The sequence below is a fragment of the Prionailurus bengalensis genome, chromosome B2 (genome assembly GCF_016509475.1).
Source record: "Prionailurus bengalensis isolate Pbe53 chromosome B2, Fcat_Pben_1.1_paternal_pri, whole genome shotgun sequence".
Taxonomy (NCBI): domain Eukaryota; kingdom Metazoa; phylum Chordata; class Mammalia; order Carnivora; family Felidae; genus Prionailurus; species Prionailurus bengalensis.
In genome coordinates, this window is record NC_057349.1 from 44189738 (window position 1) to 44212986 (window position 23249).

The following is a 23249-nucleotide window of genomic DNA, read 5'->3' on the forward strand; positions in this document are numbered from 1 at the left end:
GAGACACGATTTCCATGGCCTTTTAAACAATAACACAAGGAAGATAAATCTCCAACCGTAAGCCCCTCCTTTATTTTGGACACTCAGGGAATCAGCCTTCCCCTGGCCTGTGTCACCGATGCTCTTTGGGATGCAGAGTGCCCTTTGACATCAACTTCCCACGCCACAAATAAAATGCATTTCGCCTACACGGGATTTCTGTGACTAGACTTGTTTCCTTTTGGTCTCCTCAAAATCGGTTGTGACTTTCCTTTCCTCTCACCTCAGAATAACTCCCTCCCCCGTTTCTGCATTTACTGGTCACTGTCGGCTTCCTCCTCTCCACGTCACTTTTTGTTTTTTTTAGCCTTCCAACCCTGATCTCTCTGCCGCTCTCTACACAAACCACAAAATGCTATCACTTGCCAGTGTTTCTTTTTTTAAAATTCATTCATTCATTATTTATTTAGAAAGAGAAAGCAGGCGTGCACAGGGGAGAGGGAGGGAGAGAATCCCAAGCAGACTCCGCACTGTCAGCACAGAGCCCGACATGGGGCTCGATCTCACAAACTGTGAGATCACGACCTGAGCCCAAAATCAAGAGTCAGGCACTTAACCGACCGGGCCACCCAGGTGTCCCACTTCGCAGCGTTTCTCAGTTTCTTAGCAACTTCTATCCTGAAAACCCCATGGATGTTTATTTACCTCTTTCTCCATATATAAGAGATGGGCGGGGAGGGGGAGAGGAGAGTAGCCACATGGGTCATTCAAGACATGATGTGTTACCAATATTCCCAGAGAATATTTCCATAGTTTATTTTAATTTCTCATTTGCCTTTTTTTTTTAAGTTTATTTATTTATTTTGAGAGGGAGGAAGAGAGAGAGAGGCAAAGAGAGAAGGGGAGAGAGAATCCCAAGCAGGCTTTGCACTGTCAGCAGGGCTCGATCTCACACATTGTGAGATCACGACCTGCGTTAGACGCTTAACCAACTGAGCCACCCACGTGCCCGAATTATTCACAAATAATTGCTATTTGTGACTGCTCTGACCTCACGACCTCTGAAGTATTAGCACAGATCCCTTTGCAAGAAACTGACTTACCAGAAGGCCCTTAATGCAAGCAAGTCCTGGCCCATGGAACTTTACCCACTGAGGGAGGTCAGGAACACACACACATCCCACTTTGCCCCATCAGAGCCAACATTCCTTCTCCCTCGTCCTCAGAAATCTGCGGCCAAACCCTTGCAATCCTTGCTGACTGAAAACTAGTGAACGCAGGGCCTGGCGGGGCTCCCGCTTCCATAGGCCTTCCAGATTCATGGGCTGCTCTCTCTCACAATTTTGAATTCTATTGTTTATTTTAGGATAATCTTGGCAAACCGCAGCGGTTGAACTATGTATCTTGCAGTTGGGCAGAAAACCAGCAAGTATCGCTCTAATTTTTTTTTTTTTAATTTTTCATAGGCTTTCTGGAATTTGGATCTGATATTGTGGCTTGAAAGGTGGAAAGTGCACGCACACACACGTGTGTGTGTTGGGGGTAAGGGAACGTGCTCCAGTGAATGCACGTGGGCAAAGGGCCAAAGCCACATCCTATGGAACTCTGCAAAGGTTCCTGCCATTATGGAGGATCCCCCCCATGAACACAATGATTCCCAAGGTTATCCCTGCTGACGTGGGGGGAAGTTCTATGTTTCTTGTCCCGTTGTGTTTTTGAACGCCCCCTGAGTGCTAGGCTTTCCTTGGCTGATCATGTCACGATGGTCATGCTCACATGTTGTACTATATAACCAAGCCTCCATCATCCCTGCCATTACTACAGGAACCAGCCCCGGCAAAGCCATTACGATCTCTAATTCTCCTTCCGTCCATCCTGGAGCCTAGCCTCCGGCTCTGTCTCCTCAGGACTGAGCTCTGCCCAAAGGTGACCATTCCTGGAGAATTGTATAGCTGAATCATTTCCTTTGTGACTATTTCCAGGCAAGCATGGGAGTAGAGGTCTACACCATTTGGGAACACGTAGAAATGAAGAGCTCATTTACTTGAAACGTGATTGGGACTTCTATCTGTCCCACCTCCTTCTCCCCATGAAGAACAGAGAGGCAGAAGTAAGAGTTTTAAACTACAAATAAAAAGAAGGGATGTCAAAGAGTTAGAATATTAAAAAGAAACCCTGGCAACCCTTGAGTTCCTTTCGGAACTCAATAAATAAACGGTTTCTGTGTCACAGCCTCTTGGTTCCTACCTTCCTGATGGTGAGGCCTGTTTTGGTTCTCAGCCCTTACGAAGACCACGCAGCCCACATTTCCCGAGGAGCCTCACGTTTTTATCGTGTTTTGCTCTGTCTCTGCGATCAGACTTCACTTTGGAACGTATGGTTGCTGTGGCTACAGCCGACTTTAATATGGAGGCGATTTTAATAATAGTTGTATTTTTATGAAATGCACACAGCACGAGAAACACACACACCTGCACCTAATTCATAAACAGTCACCTCCTTGGGAAAAGCTCCACCATCTGCTCATTGAGGTAAAGGGTCATTAGGAGCGTAGACTGAGCCAGCTGTAAAATTTCTTTCCAGAAGATTGCCAAGTGGTCGGAATAAACACAAGTTAGACAATGCAAAACTCTTAACGTATATTGGTCTCGGAACTCAAGCACTTAGAGAGCTAATGCATAGGGAGCTACACAACACACCAAGGGCCACGAAATCCACGGTAGCAACAACAGGAACAATAAACCGTGCCATACGATTATTAAAATCTACTCTATTGTGCCCAGAGAAGTACCTGGTTAAAGCTGTTAAATACAGTATATGACAGGCGGGATCTGTTTTCAGTGCAATATATCACACTTATATCACATTATATCACATTTGGCAAGTGATGGATATAAAAAAATATATTTGTGGCCTTCAAAAAAGTGGAATAAACCAACACGTAAGGCTTTTCCCGATAAACTTTAGAAGATGCAATTAGCCGTTGGGTCTGCTGGGATCTAATAAAGAGCCTCAATCACGCTTCCTCTGCCTACTCGGTCCACTGAGCTCAAACCTCAGCACGAACTAATAGCATCTGTGTGTGTGTTTAGCATCAGGAGAATTACATCTCCTTCCATGCATTTCTTATAAATATTATTATCCACTTGAAAGCATCTTCATGTTACAATTTCCTCCCTGTCTTTTCCCACTGTCCTTTTTTTTTTCTCTCTCTCTTTCTGTCCCTCTCTCGTAGCTAAGAAAATACCAGGAAGATACCAGACTTTCCCCCTGGCTTATTTCAGTTTCCGTTTTGAGCCATTTTTGTATTCTCCATGTGGCAGTGTCTGAATAATTACATTAACATGGAAGTAATGTAGTTTTTAATGTTTTTCTCTATCTTTTTTCTTTTTTCCTGTTTCCTTCCTTCCTTCCTTCCTTCCTTCCTTCCTTCCTTCCTTCTTAGAATTCACTGAAGTAGTTCCTAGGTATTAGCCTTGTACCTAGGAAAGCTTATTTTTGTGTCCAACGTGTGAAAAGGAACAATGCCTCTTTGAAATTCTATTTTACAATACAGACAGGGAAATTGGGCCTCGGGGGACTTGAGTTTCACTTAAATACTATACACATTTAGTATCACACAAGAGGTGGGGGTGGGGCAGCAAATAAACTTAACAATGACTTTGAGTCCGTCCTGATGAAAGAAAGCTTCTTCCCCTAATGAAACAGTCTCTTCAGCATCCGCTCCAGGAAGCCTGTGGAGAAAACAGTTCACCCGTGGCTTTGGAAGGACTTTTTTCAGAGTGCATCCACTGTCCTTTAAGAAGTCGTATGGGTGGATTTTCCTGTTGTTAGTTGAGCAACGAGTAAGCACTGGATGTATTTTCCAGGGATGAGCTGGTTGTTTCTGGGGTGGAGACATTGTACGTGCCTGAAAAACAGAGCAGCAGCTCGGCCTTAAGGACAAGACTTCCTGATCACTGCGGTGTGAGCCTCTCCTAATGGCCCAAGGGGAGCTCTAGCCCGAGAGCCAGGGAAGCTCGGCCATGCCTGGAAACACACCCATGCCTGCCCTCCTCCCAGGACCCAGAAGTGCCAGAGAACAAAGCTGTTGTTCTCAAGCATGCGCGGCAGCCCACGAGACACGCGCTAACTGCTTCACATCAAACCAGCAGCCAGGTTTCTACAAAGGCCAGGGACTTACGAACTCTGGGCAGCCCTCCACATGCCACCACATGCATGGGCCTGGGGACATCTGTGTGAGGGAACCTCCCTGGCCCCCTGGGGTTGGAGTGACTTGGGAAGGTCTTGGGGGGGGGGGGGTGGAGCCAGAGGCTGAGCTGAAAGGTGAGGGTGGCGGTTGGGGGAGGGGGGAAGGGGAACAAGAAGCGAAAGGAGAAAATTACAAGGGAAGGAAAGACAGGACTGGGAAAGAAGCAGAAGTCAGGGGATGCTAATGAAAGTGCAGCTGAGGGGGCAGCCACGGAGCAACCACAGGGGCTGGTGTCAGCGGGAGGCGGGGACTGAGCACAGGGCGAGTGAGGGTGGGGTTGGGCAAGGAGGGGACACGGTGCCCACCCTACCATCAGACTGGTGAGCTGCCACTGCTAACAAGGTTTCCGTCACTGCCTGGGGGGCCCTGCGGGGCTGCCGACAACATAAACCAAAGTTACAGTGATTACGGGACCCTCAGGTAGGCCAGTAGGGCGCTGCGTTAATGACCTTCGAGGGGTCATTGAATGGCAGTGACTGGAAATCTCAGGCCCTGGGACCTCAGGAGCAGAGCCCCAACTCCACCTTTGAGCGGACTGGTTCAAAATCAAAGAGCACATTTTATCGGCCTTGCATATTGTGTCATTCTGATTCGGTAGAATCATTTTGCAGAGTTTTAACCCGAGCGCGAATGGTCAACACATTCCAGCGACAGTGCCGGCCAAGTGCAGTGGTTGTACTACACCCTGAAGATTTGATAATTTCACACCAGCTGCCATCGGTGACTTGCCAAATCGCAAGTGAAGGTCCTCCGGTTTCATGAGTAACGCATCAGGTCGAAGCAAAAAAACACCAAGTCCTCCGGAGTTTTAACAAACGGTAGGCATTCTCAATTGATTTTATAGGAAGAGCCTTAGTCTGGAATAATGACGCTTTTCTAGATTCGGCATTTGTGAGATCTGTTCAGTTTCAAGAAGCTGGAGGGAGTTTTGGTGCTTATTTTCCTGGGGGTGGGGGCATAGCGGGCAGAGGTTTCAACTTGCCCGACTAGCTGAGACCCATTGCTTAAAGTCATTCACATTATTGATTTTATACCTCCAAGGTAGCAATTTAACTGTGCATGTTCCTAACAGAACAGCTAACTTGGGTGATTCTTCCTCTATGCATGCACGGTTTTATACATGCCCATATATAAAACAAGCACGCTCCCCTCCACCCAAAAAAAAAGAAAAAAAAAGGGGAAAGAAATCCACAGCACGTGATCCTGTAGTAGTTTTCTAAATATATTTTTTTGCCGTACCTTAACCCATAAACATGACCTGCCTATTCTTATTTAACGCGAATAGCAATGAACTCCGCATTTGACAAGGCTAGCAATTTACAGTTCCCACTTTTGTGGTGGATACGGTTTTGACAGCTCTCCACAGGCTTGTCTAGATTCTCCAAATCTTATCCTTTTTAAGTTATTATCAGCTGCCCGCTGAAGGCAGTTGCTCTCTCTACAACCTGCTGGTGGTTTGGGACATGGAAGCGAGTTCCTGTATTTAACCTCTGGCCCAAATGAGGCTGTTCATGGTAAACGCCACAAAGTGGGAAGGTAGGGGTGTGAGAGTCTGCATCAGGGCAAATTTGCTCAAGTCGACCCAAACTAAGTACCCCAGGGAGTGAGCTAGAGGTCACCACGTACCTGTTTTACCAAACAAATTGTTAAATCTTCTTGATATCGGAGAACTCATAGAAAATACTGGTGTAGATGAACCGAGGGATGTTGACTGAAAAAGAAAAAAAGACAATTAGCAAGCCAATGTTAACCCAAAGCCCTGTTTTGATTCCTCCTTTTTTAATTTTTTTTTTTAACGTTTATTTATTCCTGAGAGAGAAAGAGGCAGAGCATGAGTTGGGGAGAGTGAGGGAGGCACAGACTCGGAAGCAGGCTCCAGGCTCCGCGCTGTCAGCACGGAGCCGGACGCGGGGCTCGAACTCACAAACTGTGAGATCATGACCTGAGCCAAAGCCTGCCGCTCAACTGACTGGGCCACCCAGGTGCTCCACCAAAGCCCTCTTTTGATCTCTCTGATGGTTTGTTTGCTGCCCTCTAGTGGTCACTGCCTGCATCTCTCATTCCGCTTGAAAGTGAGCCTGAAAGAGCATGAATTTCAAGTTCAAACAAATCAAGTAGGAGGGCCACCTTGAAACATCGGACTCTCACCAGAATTAGGAAAATAACTTTCGAATATGTGTTTTACTGTTCTATAGGGTTTAGTGTCTTCTGATGTGTGAAAACAGTCAACTCTGTTTGAGCGCAATCGTTATTTTCCAAAAAGAACTACCAACAATCTCTGCGTTATTCCTCACATTCTGTTCTCTATTGTCTTCGATGTCCCCAGAAAACTTCTTGTTTCTCACTGAACTTGGATTTTTGACCTCCAGCTGGTATTGTCTGTGCTACCTGATCCCTACTTAAAGATGTGGGACAGCATCTTAGTGAAAGCTCCGTGGCTGACTTTAATAGGCAGAATCAGGTGAGACGCACAAGCAGTGGAATAATCTACGGTGAATCAGGCTGTGGAGAGGGAAGGGTTTGCCAAAGTCCCTGCAAAGGAAGGACTTGCCTTTGAGTGCTGTGAAGACCATCTTGACAGTGAAAACTTCTTCAGCAAGGCTTCCTGCACCTGCAGTTGTTTAAAGGAAGCCCTCGTAAGTTCAACATGCCACAAACACTGGACTTTTCTGGGAGCACGAAACTGTGATTGTTCTTACCTTCTGATCCCAGAGGCACCCAAAGAGTAAAATGAATAGCCCCTGAAAAAAGAATTGGCAGGAAGTACATTTTAATCTTATGATTTTATGGTTTAAAATTATGATTATAATTCAATACGATTTTAATCATGTTCTATTGTCCGGCAACATAGGAAGTATTGTTACCCCGGCAATGAATTCGTACTATGTCTTCCCACTTCTGTGTTTATGGAATGGGTCTGGTAGATAATAATGTTCAAAGGGATTCAGTAGGTCCACACCAAGAGACCTTAAATGTTATAATGTTATAAGGATATCATTCTATTTCCTTATCCCCGCCCCTTTGTGAACTGGAGGTCCTATTGGCTATGCTGTTAAGTACATCTCTTACGTCTCCGTAGGGTTCACATAATTGTGATGAGGACCTGGGGCATGGGGTGACGTTACCAGTCCCTTGTAGTCAAGCCATACTATAAACTTCATTAGATATGAGCCATATAGTTTGAGGCCACGGGCCTAGCAGAAGTTAGGATCTGGCATGAGCATCGGGGCAGTGTCTCAACTTCACCTCCAGACCCACTGCCCCCTCACCAGCTCGTGAGGACCTGTGCTTACCACCCACCTACTGGTTGAATCAGAATTAAGCATTCCCTTCCCTGTGCTCCAAACGCTTGTTGTCTGTACCTCTGCTAAAGTTCTTCTAACAATTGGACTTATTTTATAGTTATTTATGTGCTATGTGCTATGTGCTATGGGAGAGCAAAGAGTGTGTCTTTTTTTTTTTAAAGTGTATTTATTTTGGGAGAGACAGAGACAGCACGAGTGGGGGGAGGGGCAGAGAGAGAGGGAGACAGAGAATCCCAAGCGGGCTCTGCTCTCAATGTGGGGCTCAAACTTAATGAAACTGTGAGATCGTGACCTGAGCTGAAACCAAGAGTTGGACGTCTAACCGACTGAGCCACCCAGGCACCCCAAGAGTGTGTCTTTTTCATTTTAGTATAATACAGCAGAATGTCTACCTTACATAGGACATTCATTCTTCCTTCTTCAGCAAATGTTTCTAGGGAACTTACTATGTGGTACATAGCACTCATTTTATTTAGCAGATGGTTATCGAGCACCTAGTCTGGGTCAAGTTCTTTTTTAGGTACTACTAGGGATACAGCGATAAGTGAGATAGATGTTATCCCTGACCCCACAAAGATAGAGTTCATTTAATGCTTGGAGAAATTTAACTGGAGAGATTACTTGGTTTTATAGTGGTATTTTCAATTAGGAGATAATAGGTGGCATCCTGATAATGTTGGATAAATAGCAAAATCCTGTGTAGGGAAGGGACTTTCCTCTTACGTGTAGTATCAGGGCTTTTCAAAGAGAGTCATGCATGCAACTAAGTTATAATACCAGTGATAAGAGGTATGAGGTTCCATGGGAGCTGAGGAATGTGTCCATTCTATATCACCGAGTGCTTGTAATTACACGCACTTTAGGGCTCTGAACTAAAATCCTTCCCCATTCCTACCCTTGTTTGTGTTGCTATCATTAATTTGTCCCACCAGTACAGATACTTCCTGAGAGCCCTGTAGAGTGGAACTTACCTGAAAGGCATTGAGGAGAGTGAATATGATATGGAACACAGCATTGCTTCCTTGGAACACAGTGGCAAGACCAAATCCCCAGGTGAGCCCCAAGAGCGGCGTGAGGACCCCAATGCTCTTGCTGATCTGAAACAGACTACTCTTCTCCTGCTTGCTTGGCTTGTCCCCGATGGAAGGTCTCAGGATCTTGGAGATGACCACAATCATGATGGTCATGTTCACCACCACGATGATCAGTGCTGGGATGACGAAGGCCAGCAGGGCCTTGGTATCCTCCCAGTTGAGCCAGCAGGCATTCTTCCTCGTGTAGACTTCTTGGGGCTGGGTGGCCCCCACTGTGATGACCGAGATGACCAGGGGGCAGCCATAGCCAAGAGAAAAGGCAATAGTCTTCTGAATGGACTTGCTTGCGTCATGCAGGATGAAAACCAGGCGGTAAAAGAGCATGAGGCCCAGAGTCAGCATCCAGAAAAAGACACTGAGGTAGAAGAAATGGATAAAGAAGGTGGCGGCCACACAGGCTGTCTTGTTGAGTGGGTGATAATGGTTATGAATGGCAGCGGCTACAATGAACCAGCTGTCAGCCACCAGAAGGGAGGCGGCGATGTTCACTATGCAGATGTGGCGCATATAGGAAGTCCGGTTCTTGGTCACTGATTTCCACACCACGGCTTCCACGACTAGACAGGCTGCCAAGCTCAAGATGGAAAAGCACAACCCAATGTAGGAAATGATGTCCAGCAGTATTTCCAAGAGAGAACCAGGGTACGGAGAGTCAGGGGACATGAGGATGGAGAACGACGTTAGGTGGTCACAGATGCAGGAGACGCTGTCCTCATCGACTTTGTTCACGTAACACCCACTGCTGTCCCACCCCCCTGTGTGGTTGGCGAGGTCGAAATTCCAGAAGACACATCGCGGTACTGCACCTGAAGGGTTGATGTTCTTAAAAGTCATTGAGATACTGAATGGCAAGGTTATATTGTGGCTGACGGTGGTTGTCATCACTAAGCTGTTGGCAAAATTCTTTCCTGGGACATCTTGGGCGAGGATGGTTTTGAGAGTTGGAAAAGCCACAGTGACAATAGATGAATCTCGCTGCAGGTTTCCCAGCTGGCAGTTTTCAATGGCCACATTACCCCACAGGTCTGAGTCTGAGAAAACAAAGCTCTGTTTGTAGGCTTTTGGATGGCCAGGTTTTATCACCATGCTCCTCATCTGCACATTAGTTTGGTTGATGGACAGAACAGTGCTATCTTCTGGCCGTAATGCTCGGGAAAATCTTTCCACTGAATCCAGTAGCTGTGAGCTCTGGTTGGTCTGTTGCTGTTGTACCACCTTCCATGTACTCAAGACAGGCTTGCTGAGAATGGTGTTAACCGTAGACAGAACGTGCTGTAATTGACATGGCATGGGGTCAGACCAATCAAATTCTTTCAATCATAAAAGGGAGAAAAAAGAACATCTCCCTGGAAACTGGTTGCATGGGTACAGGTAAGAGGAAAAGAGAAGAGAAAAATGAGGCCTCGCAGGCTGTAGGGACCTGTGTCCCACCTTCTTACGGCAGGGAGTTAGCAGAGGATGTGTCCCCAAGGCTATGAGACTTTGTTAAATTTTTACCAAGAGTCACCCCTGACACACACCCACTGAGACCAATTTAGCAGGCTGGGGGAGATTTATTAGTGGTTTTATTTTCCTTTAAATCCCAAGCCTGTAAAGGGTGATAGTTTACCGGCAAGGGCAAAGTAGTTTCAAAAAACCCTCTCCAATGCTGAGCACCAAATTGTTGGCAAAGGCATCATTCTTTTTTTTTTTTTTTTTTTTTCCTGAACATTTTGATGTTCTCTCCTATGAACTCGGGCTTGTCATTTTCCATTTGTGCTTTCTCTCAATATAATTTCTTTGCCTTTCTTTGCCTCATTCCGTTCAGTCTGAAACTATGAGCCTTGTAGTTCGTCGAATGGTGGCCCCCCGAATAATCTGTCCCAATACCCAGACCCTGTGAATGTGACTTTCTTTGGGGGAAGGGTCTTTGCAGATGTAATTAAGGATCTCGAGAGGAAATCATCCCAGAGTAGCTAGGTGGGCCCTAACTCCAATGTCAAGTATCCTTTTGAGAGACAGAAGAGGAGAAGACAAATGGGGAAGAGGAGAAGGCCATGTGAAGACAAACTCGGAGGGTGTAATGAGGCAGCTGCAAGCCAAAGAATGCTGGAACTACTCGGAGCTGGAGGAGGCAGGGAAAGACTCCCCCCTGGAGACTTCAGAAAGAACGTGGTCTGGCAGACAACTTGATTTCAGACTGCTAGCTTTGAGATCTGTGAGAGAATAAGTTCCTGTCATGGTGAGCCACCCAGTTTGTGGCAACTCCTGGGGCTCCTTGTAGCCCCAGGAGGTCCACATAACCTCCTTGGACCCTTGTTACCCAAGCTGCTTTCCAGATGCCTCCGGCTGGGTTGCACATCACGGAGCACTGGCAGGAGATGGGATGGTGGGAGAAGAAAGAGGCGGAAATATATTTTCCCACTACCCACCGCAGCCACGCCCTCGCCCCTACACACATGCTGTCCTCAACGCATCTGTGGTGCCCCAAATGAATACTAGAAACACTCCCTGTGACCCTAACAGCCACGGCTGGCAGAGCATGCTACCTGACCCTAATATCCAGTGTATTTCTCTGCACATTAGTGTGCAGAGAAATCCTAATATCCAGTGTATTTCTCCGGAGAAGACAAAGAAGAGGCTGCAGTGGGGGAGGGGTAGTTATGTTTCTTGACTACACGTCCCAAGGGGTGAAAAGATGAGACCCAAAGCTCCTATAAGGCCCCAGACAAACTCACCGTCATCATTTCTGAATTCACTTGGGTTGGAACCGTTGAGAGCAAATCAAGGATGTTAATGATGGCTCCCAGGCTCCCAGGAAACGAGCTGACTTCGTGTTTCACCTTGCCTGTGCTAACAGAAAGATCCTTTAGGTACGTCGGGAGTTTCGCATCCTGATAGGGGCTCTTGATCAAAGCCTAGTAAAACAAAAGCCAACACAGACAAAGGGAAAACTTGCCGGTTGGTCTGGTCATCAAATCCTGCTGATCCATCATCCATGATGAAAATCTCTTACATCCGTGGTTTCCTTTTCTCCATTCCTAGAAGTACATCCTATAAGGTAATTTACTTATCTCTTAATTTAATCTGTGTGCCATTCAGACTAGAATATTATGTAAGTCCTCACACATAGAAAGGGAACAGTAAAACTCATGTTAACCTGATGACTAGTTTTTTTTTTTTTTTTAAAGGAGAGTAGATGTGATTGCTAGACAACTAGATTAAAATTGAGTAAATCGTCATTTGGTGGTCTGTATGGAAGCCACGTTGCCACTCTGCTTTTTCTCATCGCTTACCTTGCTGGCCATTGGAGGGGTGACTGTCCATCCCAATTTTCCCGGGACAGTTCTGTTTTTTTTTTTTTTTAATTTTTTTTTTTCAACGTTTATTTATTTTTGGGACAGAGAGAGACAGAGCATGAACGGGGGAGGGGCAGAGAGAGAGGGAGACACAGAATCGGAAACAGGCTCCAGGCTCTGAGCCATCAGCCCAGAGCCCGACGTGGGGCTCGAACTCACGGAGTGCAAGATCGTGACCTGGCTGAAGTCGGACGCTTAACCGACTGCGCCACCCAGGCGCCCCGGGACAGTTCTGTTTTATATCTGCTGTCCCGGTGTAATGATTACTAGTGCCCTCTTTTGTTTTCAAAATGCATCCTGGTTTGGATGATAAATTATATGGTCACCCTATCTATAATGATCACACTTCTGTTTTCTAATTAGCTAACTACCTATATTATAATGACACAATTAATTAAACTACTTATAATTAAAGATTTCAAATTCTGTCTCCTCCATAAAGAACTTTGATGAGTATTCCAACGTAAGGGAGTTTCTTCCTCTGAATGCAAAGTGTTTGTTATTTTATATACTTTACATTTGTGACATTTCTGTTTGTGACAACGTCATCTTGTGTTTTAATTTCAATATCTCTCCAATTAAATTATAAGCTCCTTGGGGCGCCTGGGTGGCGCAGTCGGTTAAGCGTCCGACTTCAGCCAGGTCACGATCTCGCGGTCCGTGAGTTCGAGCCCCGCGTCAGGCTCTGGGCTGATGGCTCAGAGCCTGGAGCCTGTTTCCGATTCTGTGTCTCCCTCTCTCTCTGCCCCTCCCCCATTCATGCTCTGTCTCTCTTTGTCCCAAAAAGAAATAAAAAATGAAAAAAAAAATTAAAAAAAAAAACTATAAGCTCCTTAATATTATGAAATGTGTTATATTCCTTCTGATATCCTATAATGCCTCACAGAGCATAAGCCATATAGGTTGGCGCATAGTAGGTATTCCATAAATATATATGGAATGGATAAATCAAATAAAGCATGATAGACCAACATGCCCCTTTTCCATTGAAAATGTATCTAGGTATCTAGAATTGGGACCAGGGCCCAACAGGGAGTTCAAGTTATAACATTTCTATCTTTCTTGATTAGGAAAATTTATATCACTGATGTATCCTTCATCAAGGCCCAAATCGGATGCCAAGTTTTTCAAGCAGACCTTTCCCGATTATCCTAAGCAAAATTAGTGTGTATATAACTACTCAACTGGATTATGTTCTCTAGAAAATCAGAGACCAAGTTCTGATTTGGTCTCTTTACCCTGATAGCACCTACAATAATGCTTTGTGCCTAGTATTTTAACGAATTTGCGCCTAAATTTTAACGAATTTAGTGTCAGGCAAGAAAAGAGACAGAAGATGATCAGAGGAGACACAAATCAATATTACCCCTTTTCCTTAATTCTTCTTCCAATGGTGAGAGCATTTGGAACCACTTGGCTAATGATATCATTAATTATAACCACTAAGTATAACTAGTAGTTGCCTCATCAATGTTGACTTATTGTAATTCATTGGGATTTGCATTTTAGGAGTCTCTACTCTAAGCAACTTCAGTATGAGGTCACATTTATTTTGATGAAAAGAAATTTTTCCCTACCATATGGCAGTAACCTCTCTTCTAGGTAAGAGAGGCAGGCTAGTTACATCTCCCATTACTATAGGGTTACCTCTAAGATTGAGGAAATCTCAGACCTGTAAAAGCATAAAGCCCAAGTATATATATTTTTTGCACCAATGAACCTTATTTTGTAAGTGTCTCCTTTTTCTGAAAAGATTAGAGCTACTCGCTTGATATCAAGATTATTCAAAGGGGATCGATAAGAGAGGATAATTCTACCTGCACCTTCAAGGTAATAGAAACAAGGCACTGAGAAGTCAAGGGAAAAAGGCATACAGCTGGTCCTAGGGCAGAATGCGTATTTTGTTGTCTCCAAATTTGTATGTAAGAAAAATGTAAAGCATTTCTAGGTTTGCATCTTCTTTGGAAATAAACAAGTAAAAGTCGCTCTGGGAGCAACACAAACCAGCCCAAGGCCCATTTGCTGAGAAATAAGATAAGCTAGAGATATCTCCCCAACAAGAGCTCGGAGTCAAATATTCAAGGATCACCTTGGCCAGCTGGAGAAGACTATTTATTGGGGCAGAGATGCAGTCATTCTTCTTCACCTTCCACCGGGAGCCTACACATTTGTACGTTACGATCCCACCAGTGGGACTTCCAGGGCTGCTGGGAACACTTGAGAACTGGCACAGTTTCTGGATGACTTTCCCAGGCTCCCCAACACCTATTATGGGATCTTGGCACATGATGTTCTCTCCTGCATTAGGAACATGGAAATAAAAGGGACTGTTTGAAAAGGAGGAGAAAAGATAGTCGAAGCAGGGTCAGGCCTAGGTAGAATATTGATGTTTGAATTCATTTTTTTCTTTGCTTTCAATGACCTTCCCAGAGTTACCCACTTTTTTTATTTTGCACCTGACTTTTCAAAGCCCCTCTTTGTGCTTTCAACACAAATCTGACTTTCATCTGCACTTGCTTTTCCTAACAGAACTTATTTCCTCTATGCCTCGTCACCATCTCCAGTCCACAGGAATCTTCTCTCCGCTGCCTGTAAAATCTAAAGCATGGAAAAATGAGAGCTTAATGTGTGCTCATCTAGATAAGAGACAATCAAGGTACTAGGAATCTTCAGGAACATAATGCCTAATCCAAGGGATTCTCAACTTTGGCATATTAGAATCACCTGGGGATCTTGGAAAATACCAATGTCCAGTCTCACTCCTGCTCAAATATAGGAACCTCTTGGGCTGGGATTTAGACATTGGCAGTTTTTTAACTTTCCCCGGTGATTCCAGTGTGCAGTCAAGGTTGAGAGGCACTGCCTTCATTCAAATATGTAATTAATGGTCGGAATTCCAGGCACCCATGACCTGAATATTCTAATCAATATTTGTAAACATTTGTTCCTTCTGGCTTCCCTTAGTGGTGACTCCATTTCACTTCTACTCAAGACCAGACTTGCATGGGAAAATGACATTTGTTGAAGAACCTCTAATCTCGAGGGGACCTTGATTCTCTGATGAGCAGATCCCTTTCTCACCAACTTACAAATTTAGCATTAAGTTCTCAGTCATTGTATAAAGTCTTGAAATACTAAGTAGTTTCTACTAGGAAAAGGAAGTGGAATCACACCTGGGATGAGGAAAGAGGAGAAGAACAAGGATAAGTCAATAAAATATGTCAATGCCTGGGTGAAGATACGGCATGGGGGACAGTGAAGAAGTGGCCTGGGTTACCCCCCCCAAGAAGAGGTGTGCTTAGTAGGGTCAAGGGACCGTGACTCAGAGAGATGGGGAATTCTAAATTCCTACTTTGATGTCCAGGGCTCAGTCACCAATACACGTGAAAATGACCACAAATCACTAAGTAAACCCAAACATGATTCGTGATAGAGCTATGAGTCCCTTGGATATCAGAGGTGCTATTACAGAGAAGGGTTCTGGGGGAGGGGATTGCTTCTTGCAGAAGCCCAGGACCATCCTTTATTCACTTGCCTCTCTGCTGCTCCTGAGGAGAGCTCTTGGTCATGGGCCATTACAGAAATGGCCACAAACCATGACCTTCAACCTTGAAAATACGTGGGGTGATATTGGCCCAGTGATGACAAAGGATGACAAAGATGGTTGCCTATTTTTTAGATTGATTCTTTTCATGTAGCCCTGTCTAGTAGGGACACTTTTCCTTTGCTGAAAGTTCAAAGATACTGTGCACTTCCCAGTACAGTGCTTAGCCTCCCAGACTCCACTGAAATAGGGCTTCGTCCACAAGGTTTTCTTGATTGTTTGCTCCCTACCATCACTAGGAGAGTTAAACCTGGAAGCCTCTTTGGACTGCCCACAGCATCTCGAGTTCAGCCCTTACTGCGTTAGATGTAATAACATTTTTTATCACATCCATCTTTTCCCTATGCCTGAGACCAGTCAACATGGCTTAGTTCTTTTCAAATCCCCCACCCTTAGCCCAAGGCCTGCCCCATGAAGGTGCTTAATACATATTTATTGAATGGATGAATGAAGGAATGAATGACTAAATGAATACCTTGCTCATGACTATAATATTTTAAAATAATTTAAAATGCTCTTACCAGGAACCAGGTTAAGCTTCATAGAGGGGCTCTGGACTGAATTATTAGCAGCATTGGTAAAGTGACAAAATATGTTGAGCTTTTTTGGACACCAGGAAACTGAGCTTGCCATGAAATTATATTTGTAGCACACTTGCTTTCCATTAACTTCTTTTTCTGAGATAGAATTATAGAAAGAATTAAGTCACAAGATGAGTCTCCAAAGCACACATTTTTTTTTTTCAGGTAATCCAATATGGATATGTGTGTCCAGACTTTTCCAAGGAATGTGCCACATTGATTTTTTGATATGGGTTTAAAAATGGCCCTAGTGTAGAAGTAAGTCAGCCCACATTTACACTGTACTCACCTCACCGTTACCTCTACCATTCATGACTCCAAATCTGTGCCCGTACAGTTTGGACAATCAGAACGCCTTTCAGCTTCTCTCTCCTCCTTCTGCCTGTCGAAATCCCAGCATGTCCTGTGCATTTATTCTGTCTTGCCTTCACCACATTGGTTTAGAGTCACCTCTTTATGGACCTGTCTCCTCCATTAGACCATAAAGTCTTGGAGAGAAGGTGTCTGGTCTTACTTATTGCATCTCCCAATGTCTAGCTGAGTATTTGGCACACAGAGAGCCTTGAATGCACGCATGTTAAACATAGAATGTTGAAATGTTTAAATACTTCAGTATCCAGATTGATTCTAGACCCTCCTACCATACAACCTTCTCTAAATTCTCATCTTAATTGGGTCCTGCTTTTCTGAACTTCCAGTGTTCTTTTGATCTGAGTTGCTCATTTTAGAAATGCATTGCTATACCCATTGTCTTTTTTGACATGAACACTTTCAGCTAGATATTAATATATGTGCCCCACCTTCTTTTGTCTTCTTTTAATTGACTACTATAGTGTTTTGCATTGGGCATGTCTCTATGAATAGTTGTTCAATGAATGAATGAATGAATGAGCTTGTAAATCCTTCAAGAAGGTGTCTGTGTTTTGAGATTTGGGGTTGTGAGCTCATATTTGGTTGACCTTAATCTGTAGGAATCCTGAGGTCCATGGATTGAGGGTACATCCTACCTTAGAGGATTTGCATTTTTTTGGCAGGTACCATTGGGTGCTACCAGTAGGCCACTTTGAATTAGTCACTCTTCAGTGTGGAGTTCCTGGACCCCATAGGTAGTATAAATTCAAACCCCAAACCTGAGTGGGGGCAAGACAGTCATAATTCTTAGGGGAAATTTTTGCCCACCCAGAAATGAGGCTAAGCTCTTAACTCTGGCAGACAAATTTTGTTTTTCTGCTTATCCTCTTACTGAGTGAGCATCTCACCCTTTGAGGGTTCTGACTTTGTGCTGGTGATGTAGGGTGCCTTAAGTTACTGCCTAGAGAGGCCTCTTCCGGAATGTCCTTCAGAGCCTTAAAACCCAAGGTGCTGCATTTCTGACACTGGCAGATGCCTTCAGAGAAGGCCCAGCAGTACTAAAACATTTCTATTTTTTTTTTCTTTATGCTCTTGGCCTCTTACTTTCTTGAATGCTCAACTGTGCGTAGTTAAAAGGATTTTTGAGGTACTTTTGAAGCATGCTGATTCATAGCGTGGGGGGAGGGACTACCAGAATTTCTAGTCTGATGTACTGAGGAAGTAGAAGGCCTGTGAAAGTATTCTAGCACTGTCCTCGACAGCTCCCAGTAAAACCAATGGGCTTCCTTCACCCTCACAGACCCTCCAGATTTTGCCACAAACCAACAAGCCATGGGTCACACAACAAAACAGAAGGTATTAAAGTTTCATGGGGTTCTCTCTGTTACGTTCTGTCTCTGATGCAGTCTTCATATCTCTTTTCCTCTCTTTTAAGATGAGATGTTTAGACTCCACATGAAGGAGGTGTGCCTCACAATGCAGCAATTACTGTCTTACCTGCAAGAAAGGATAGGGAGTCCATTTGGAAAGTGACTTTGTAGTCTTCATTCTCCTCAATGCAACACTTGAAGTGATGGGAACCATTACACGGAATTGTAGCTTCCAAGGGATCAACCATGATGTTTGGCTCCAGAGGCAGCGGGTAAACAGTCACATCTTTTGTAGCGACACTGTATGAATTCTTATATCTAAATATGCAATGATAGGTTCCTGAGTAGAAGGAAACAAAAATGAGATGGAGTGTAGTCACTGCTCCAAAATAGCGTTTGCTGGGAAGGTTAAGAAGAGGATTAAATTTCCCTGTCAAGCACGGGCAAGGGCACATCATACCTTCCTCTGGATATTGGACAAGGGAATGTTTGATCACCTCTCCTCCTGGGTTCTCTATGTATTTGAAGGACCAACCAATAGCTTACATAAAACTCCAAATAAAATTAAGTGGCTTATCCAAAGTTATACAGCCTGTTGGCTGTGGAATTGCATTTGAAGCCAGGTTCTTTCCCAATACCTACTCCCAAAGTTCTTTTATTAACCCAGGGGGAAAGATGGGAGTTTTGGTGTGTGCTGAGATGGGGTGTTCTTTGAGGGGAGTCGTCAGCCAGATGGAGCACTGAGGTGTTGTGATGTCTCCTCTCCCCATCTCTGAGTGAGTGGTTTCCTCAGGTTCCAGGGCACCATGACGCCACTAAAGAGTGTGGAAGGGGCAGGGGCAGGCTAAAATTCTTGAGAGAGCTTCATCTGTGGGCTCTGGAGTTAGATGTATGATGCCTGACTCCTATCTAGAAAAGTCTAACGATGAGAGGCTGGCTGGCTTTGCCAGAGTACAGAAGGAAGGCTACAGCAGGAGTAGCCTGTGACCCTGTGCTTGGTGAGGCAGAATAGACTGTGCACAGTACTTGGGTTGAGCTTCTGGAGAGGATCTTTTCCCAGTGGACTTTATGGCAGAGCCCATCAGAGGATGAACCACCACCTGAACAGGTGCCATGAGGACAGTGCAGGAAGATTATAACAGCACCTATAGTTCAGTAAGACCCTTTGATTTTCTTTACTTTCTTTAAGAAAGACCCTTAAAGAAAGGGTCTTTCTTTAAGACCCTTTGATTCTCTTTTCCCCAACTCTGGGGTGGCCAGAGCAGCAACTAGCCAGAGGAAAAACAGCTAGAACAAAGACCGAGAACAAACCCCTTTCAATTTCTGTTGGGAGGAAGGGAAGCTTAAATTCAACATAAAATAAAAGTGTAGTCAGTTCAGAGGACAATAGTTTTTTTTTTTTTTTTTTAGTACCTGAGTATAGGACTGCTAAATAGTTTATGTGACTGGAAAAGCTATAGCTTCTTCTCAGTTACGGCTTCTCAGTAAGAACGAGCATTTGGACAGAGTAGATGTAAGTCCAGCGTGAGAGAAAAATACTCCCATTTCCTGACTGCATTCTACCAAGGCCAGCCAAACAATGACTAGCTCTTTCTACGATGTTGCCCAGGCCTTATATGGACAAATAGAGATGACCTGGGACTTGGAGGACCTGGACTGATTAACTTTATGGTTAAGGAAAGGCTTCAGAGTAGAGCGGTCAATCAAGAGTTGGCCACTGGAGCCAGTCAGTCTCAGTTTCACCCTGGATCTGCCATTTATCAAAGGTATAACCTTGGGTATTTTACTTATACTCACTGGGCCTCAGTTCCTTCATCTTTAAAGTGGGGACACTAATACCACTATCCTCTAGGTTTATTGTTTTAATTGAACTAACCCACTTAAATACTTAGCACTGTGCCTATCACATACTAAGGACTCATTAAATGTCAGCTATTATTACAACCATTCTATCAAATTCTCTTTTTTCCCCTCCAAATATTTGCATTTCTTTCCAACATGAATAATGTGTAGCGATAAATAGGAAATAAAAACGCTCCCTTCTTTGGAACTAGGCATATAAATCCTTTACCTAGATTTTTTTTTTTTTACATCACGATTGGGTGAAAAACTCTAAAAGTCTGGTGAAACTACTTTTTTTTTTAATTTTTTTTTTTTCAACGTTTATTTATTTTGGGGACAGAGAGAGACAGAGCATGAACGGGCGAGGGGCAGAGAGAGAGGGAGACACAGAATTGGAAACAGGCTCCAGGCTCTGAGCCATCAGCCCAGAGCCTGACGCGGGGCTCGAACTCACGGACCGCAAGATCGTGACCTGGCTGAAGTCGGACGCTTAACCGACTGCGCCACCCAGGCGCCCCTGGTGAAACTACTTTTAAAAGCAGTCCTCTTAACTTCATGGCAAGAGCACAGGCTCTTGAATTGGAGACGAGTTCCAATCCTGTCTCTGCAACTTAAGATGTAGAAGCCTAGGTGTATTTGTTAATCTCTCTGGGCCTCAGTTTCCACATCTGTAAAATGGAGATAGTGACATCTTCCCCTAAAGGGCTCTTGCATGAAATGTGATGACATAGGCCCTCCAGGGGCCTCTCATAGGGTGTTTCCGGGGGTCCCGGCAGCAGAGTGGGGTCCGGGGTCTTTCACTCACCATTCCACTCCCGGGTCACGGTGTTCACTGTGAGTACTGACTCTGCTCCATCAGCATACCTCTTCGTGGTGTAAAACTTTGGGTATATTTTAATTCCAGCAGAAGTGTTCCAGTATACCTCATCATAGTTACTCACATCGCTGATGCACTTTATGGAAAAGTTTTGCCCCTCAGAAACAGAAATTGGGTCCCGGGTTATTGTTAGGTTGGCTGAAAGAATGCAAACAAAACAGACAAAAGAAAAACCAACAACAGGCACAATGTTTAGTCTTGCTGGTGACATTGACACGCGAGTGAAATTTCAGACAGAGACAGAAAGTGTGGGCCGTCCTCACTCTACTTGTGTCAATGCGGGACTGGTACCTTGCTGTTCCTGGGCTTTACTGGTTTCTAGGCTGTTCCCGGTGGTGCTCTGAACTGTACTCATTTCCATCACATGCCTTAGGAGCTCGTGCACTTTCCCATTGTGGCTGGAATTATTTCCTGATGATCAGCAGGGCAAAAGGTTGCAAACTTAGGGGTGTTGACTTAACCCATGTGTTCATGAGGAATTCTTCAACAAAAACGTTAACCGGACCCTTAACAAATGTAAGAGCTTACATGAACATTCCACTGTGTTTGCCCCTGCTTCTCTCTTTCCATTCCTCTTTGAGCGTGTCATTGACATTTCAAAATGCCATTCACTTTGATCTTCTATAAGCGAACAGTTTCATGCCTTGAGCCCACTGATGCCAGCTTGCTTTTTCAATCAGTGTAAAATTTTACTCTTGGTCACAGTCAAAAGAAATCAGGGCTCCCCATTGTGCCCTTTAGAAGCTGGGATCCCAACGTTCAGATATAGTCCCTCAGTTCCATAAGCATGGATTGCTGTGTCCCTCCCCCTGCCCTCATTGGCTGTAGGGATCTCGGGTAGAGATGCCTTTCTACAGTCTGGCGGTTTCTGAGAGTGGAAAGGTAGGAACCATGGATCCACGGAACCATGAATCTGTTCCTCTTGATTCTCAGGTGAGCTCCAAACTACCGGACCAGTGGTTTTCCGTGAAGTCTAAATACGTTTCTAAGACAGCCTGAACCCCACATAATCAATACAACTCAGAGTCAGAACTGGAAGTGTATAACTGCACCCACTATAGACAATTGCAAATCATTGCTCAAAAGACCCCCGAACTCATCCATGGCAGTAATGTTTTCAGATAAACATAGTCTTGATCTTTGTAAAAATGCTAAGTCATAAGAGCAGAAAATGTGAATGAGACTAATAAGTATTGTTCATATGAACCTTTGTCCAAATTGTTCAAAGGGGTCTGATGATTGACCTAAGTAGTTTTTCAGGGTTTTTTTGTGTGTGTGGTTTTTTTTGTTTTTGTGAGATGGGTGGAAAAACAAGTTTGACCACCCCTTTTTTTTGCAGATAGGGGTGAAGTTATCATGTTTTATTGTACGGGGAGAAGAAATGACACTTTTAAGAGGCCTAACTCAGTCAAAAGGCTAAAAACGACTCATGACAACTGTAAAATAACCACAAAGTATCAGATTTTTAAAGCTTTCTGCAGCATCCTCTCTAGAACAGGTGGAGTGGGAGAGAAGGATGCCAGAGCAGGTGAAGGGTGGTAGGCAGTGAGCCAGGCTACTGGAAGGGAGGGAGGATAGGATTATGGGGGGAAAGGGGAAAATTAGGGGCGCTACCCTCATTAGAAATTCAGGGATTAAACAGAACTAATCCAAGCCTGAAACTGTATTTCCCAGTTCACTTTCTGCTTTATCAGCACGATGCAGGCCTTGGCCTTCCCTGCAGCCATGTCTTCACAGCCCCATCCTCCTTTCTTTTAAAGACTCCATCTGAATTTAGTTTTTATTTTTTTTAAATATAACTTATTGTCAAGTTAGCTAACATACGGTGTATACAGTGTGCTCTTGGTTTCGGGAGGAGATTCCCATGACTCATCGCTTACATATGACACCCAGTGCTCATCCCAACAAGGTGCCCTCCCCAACGCGCATCACCCATTTTCCCTTCTCCCCATACCCGCCCCCCATCAACCCCCAGTTTGTTCTCTGTATTTAAGAATCTCTTATGGTTTGCCTCCCTCCCTCTCTGTTTGAAACTGTTTTTTCCCCTTCCCTTCCCCCATGGTCTTTGTTAAGTTTCGCAAGTTTCAAGTAAGAGTGAAAACATGACTTCATCTGCATTTAAATGGTAGACAGGGAAATCCTCTTCTGTCTCCCGTTAGTGATTTACCCCAAGCACACCCCCACTACCAGGGGAGGCCCTGCTTGATTGCGCCTCGATATTCCCAGGGGATTCATGGCCCTTGGCTTGAGGGGCAAAGCCAAAGATCCCAGTGAAGGAGTCCTTACCCACAGAGGTGAACGTCACTTCTATGCTCTTACTGCCTCTGGCTCCGTGCTCGCTGATGAACTCACACACATAGGTGACCCTCACGCCACCCAGGCTGCTTGGACACTGTCTCCCGTCGGCCTTGAGGGTGTATCTGCTGCAGCCAGAATCTGTGTCTGTTTCAGGGTTTCCTGCAGCGACACAAGCATTTTGTTTGTTTGTTTGTTTTGCTACCATCGCTGGGTGACTATTTGATTTAGGAGCAAAGAGGCCAAATCAGTGCCGAAGAGTTATTATTTAAGTCAGCTTTCTTCTTTTTTGGAGAAGGAGGATTGTTACGGTGGTGACCACTTACAAGCAGGGTAGTGTTAAGAAAGTCACTAGACTGCT

The 23249-nt window shown here is 44.6% G+C and overlaps 1 protein-coding gene across 6 annotated transcripts in view; it reads right to left on the reverse strand.

Annotated features, from left to right (window-relative positions):
• Nucleotides 1-2598: 2598 nt before the first annotated feature.
• The window catches only part of ADGRF5 (adhesion G protein-coupled receptor F5), a 99377-nt gene continuing 78726 nt past the window's right edge, over nt 2599-23249 (reverse strand). For 3 of the 6 annotated variants that reach the window (XM_043591601.1, XM_043591602.1, XM_043591600.1), the window contains exons 11-22: nt 22880-23050; nt 20885-21004; nt 20522-20731; nt 18002-18214; nt 16094-16249; nt 14058-14266; nt 11348-11527; nt 8508-9902; nt 6931-6972; nt 6783-6842; nt 5858-5942; nt 2599-3889 (exon numbers count right to left, since the gene is read on the reverse strand). In XM_043591601.1, the coding sequence (XP_043447536.1) occupies nt 3810-3889; nt 5858-5942; nt 6783-6842; nt 6931-6972; nt 8508-9902; nt 11348-11527; nt 14058-14266; nt 16094-16249; nt 18002-18214; nt 20522-20731; nt 20885-21004; nt 22880-23050 (2921 nt within the window). In that variant the 3' untranslated portion in view covers nt 2599-3809. Of the gene's footprint in view, nt 3890-4541; nt 4606-5857; nt 5943-6782; nt 6843-6930; nt 6973-8507; nt 9903-11347; nt 11528-14057; nt 14267-16093; nt 16250-18001; nt 18215-20521; nt 20732-20884; nt 21005-22879; nt 23051-23249 lie in introns of all 6 variants that reach the window. The other 3 variants (XM_043591606.1, XM_043591605.1, XM_043591604.1) reach the window with 2 other exon arrangements.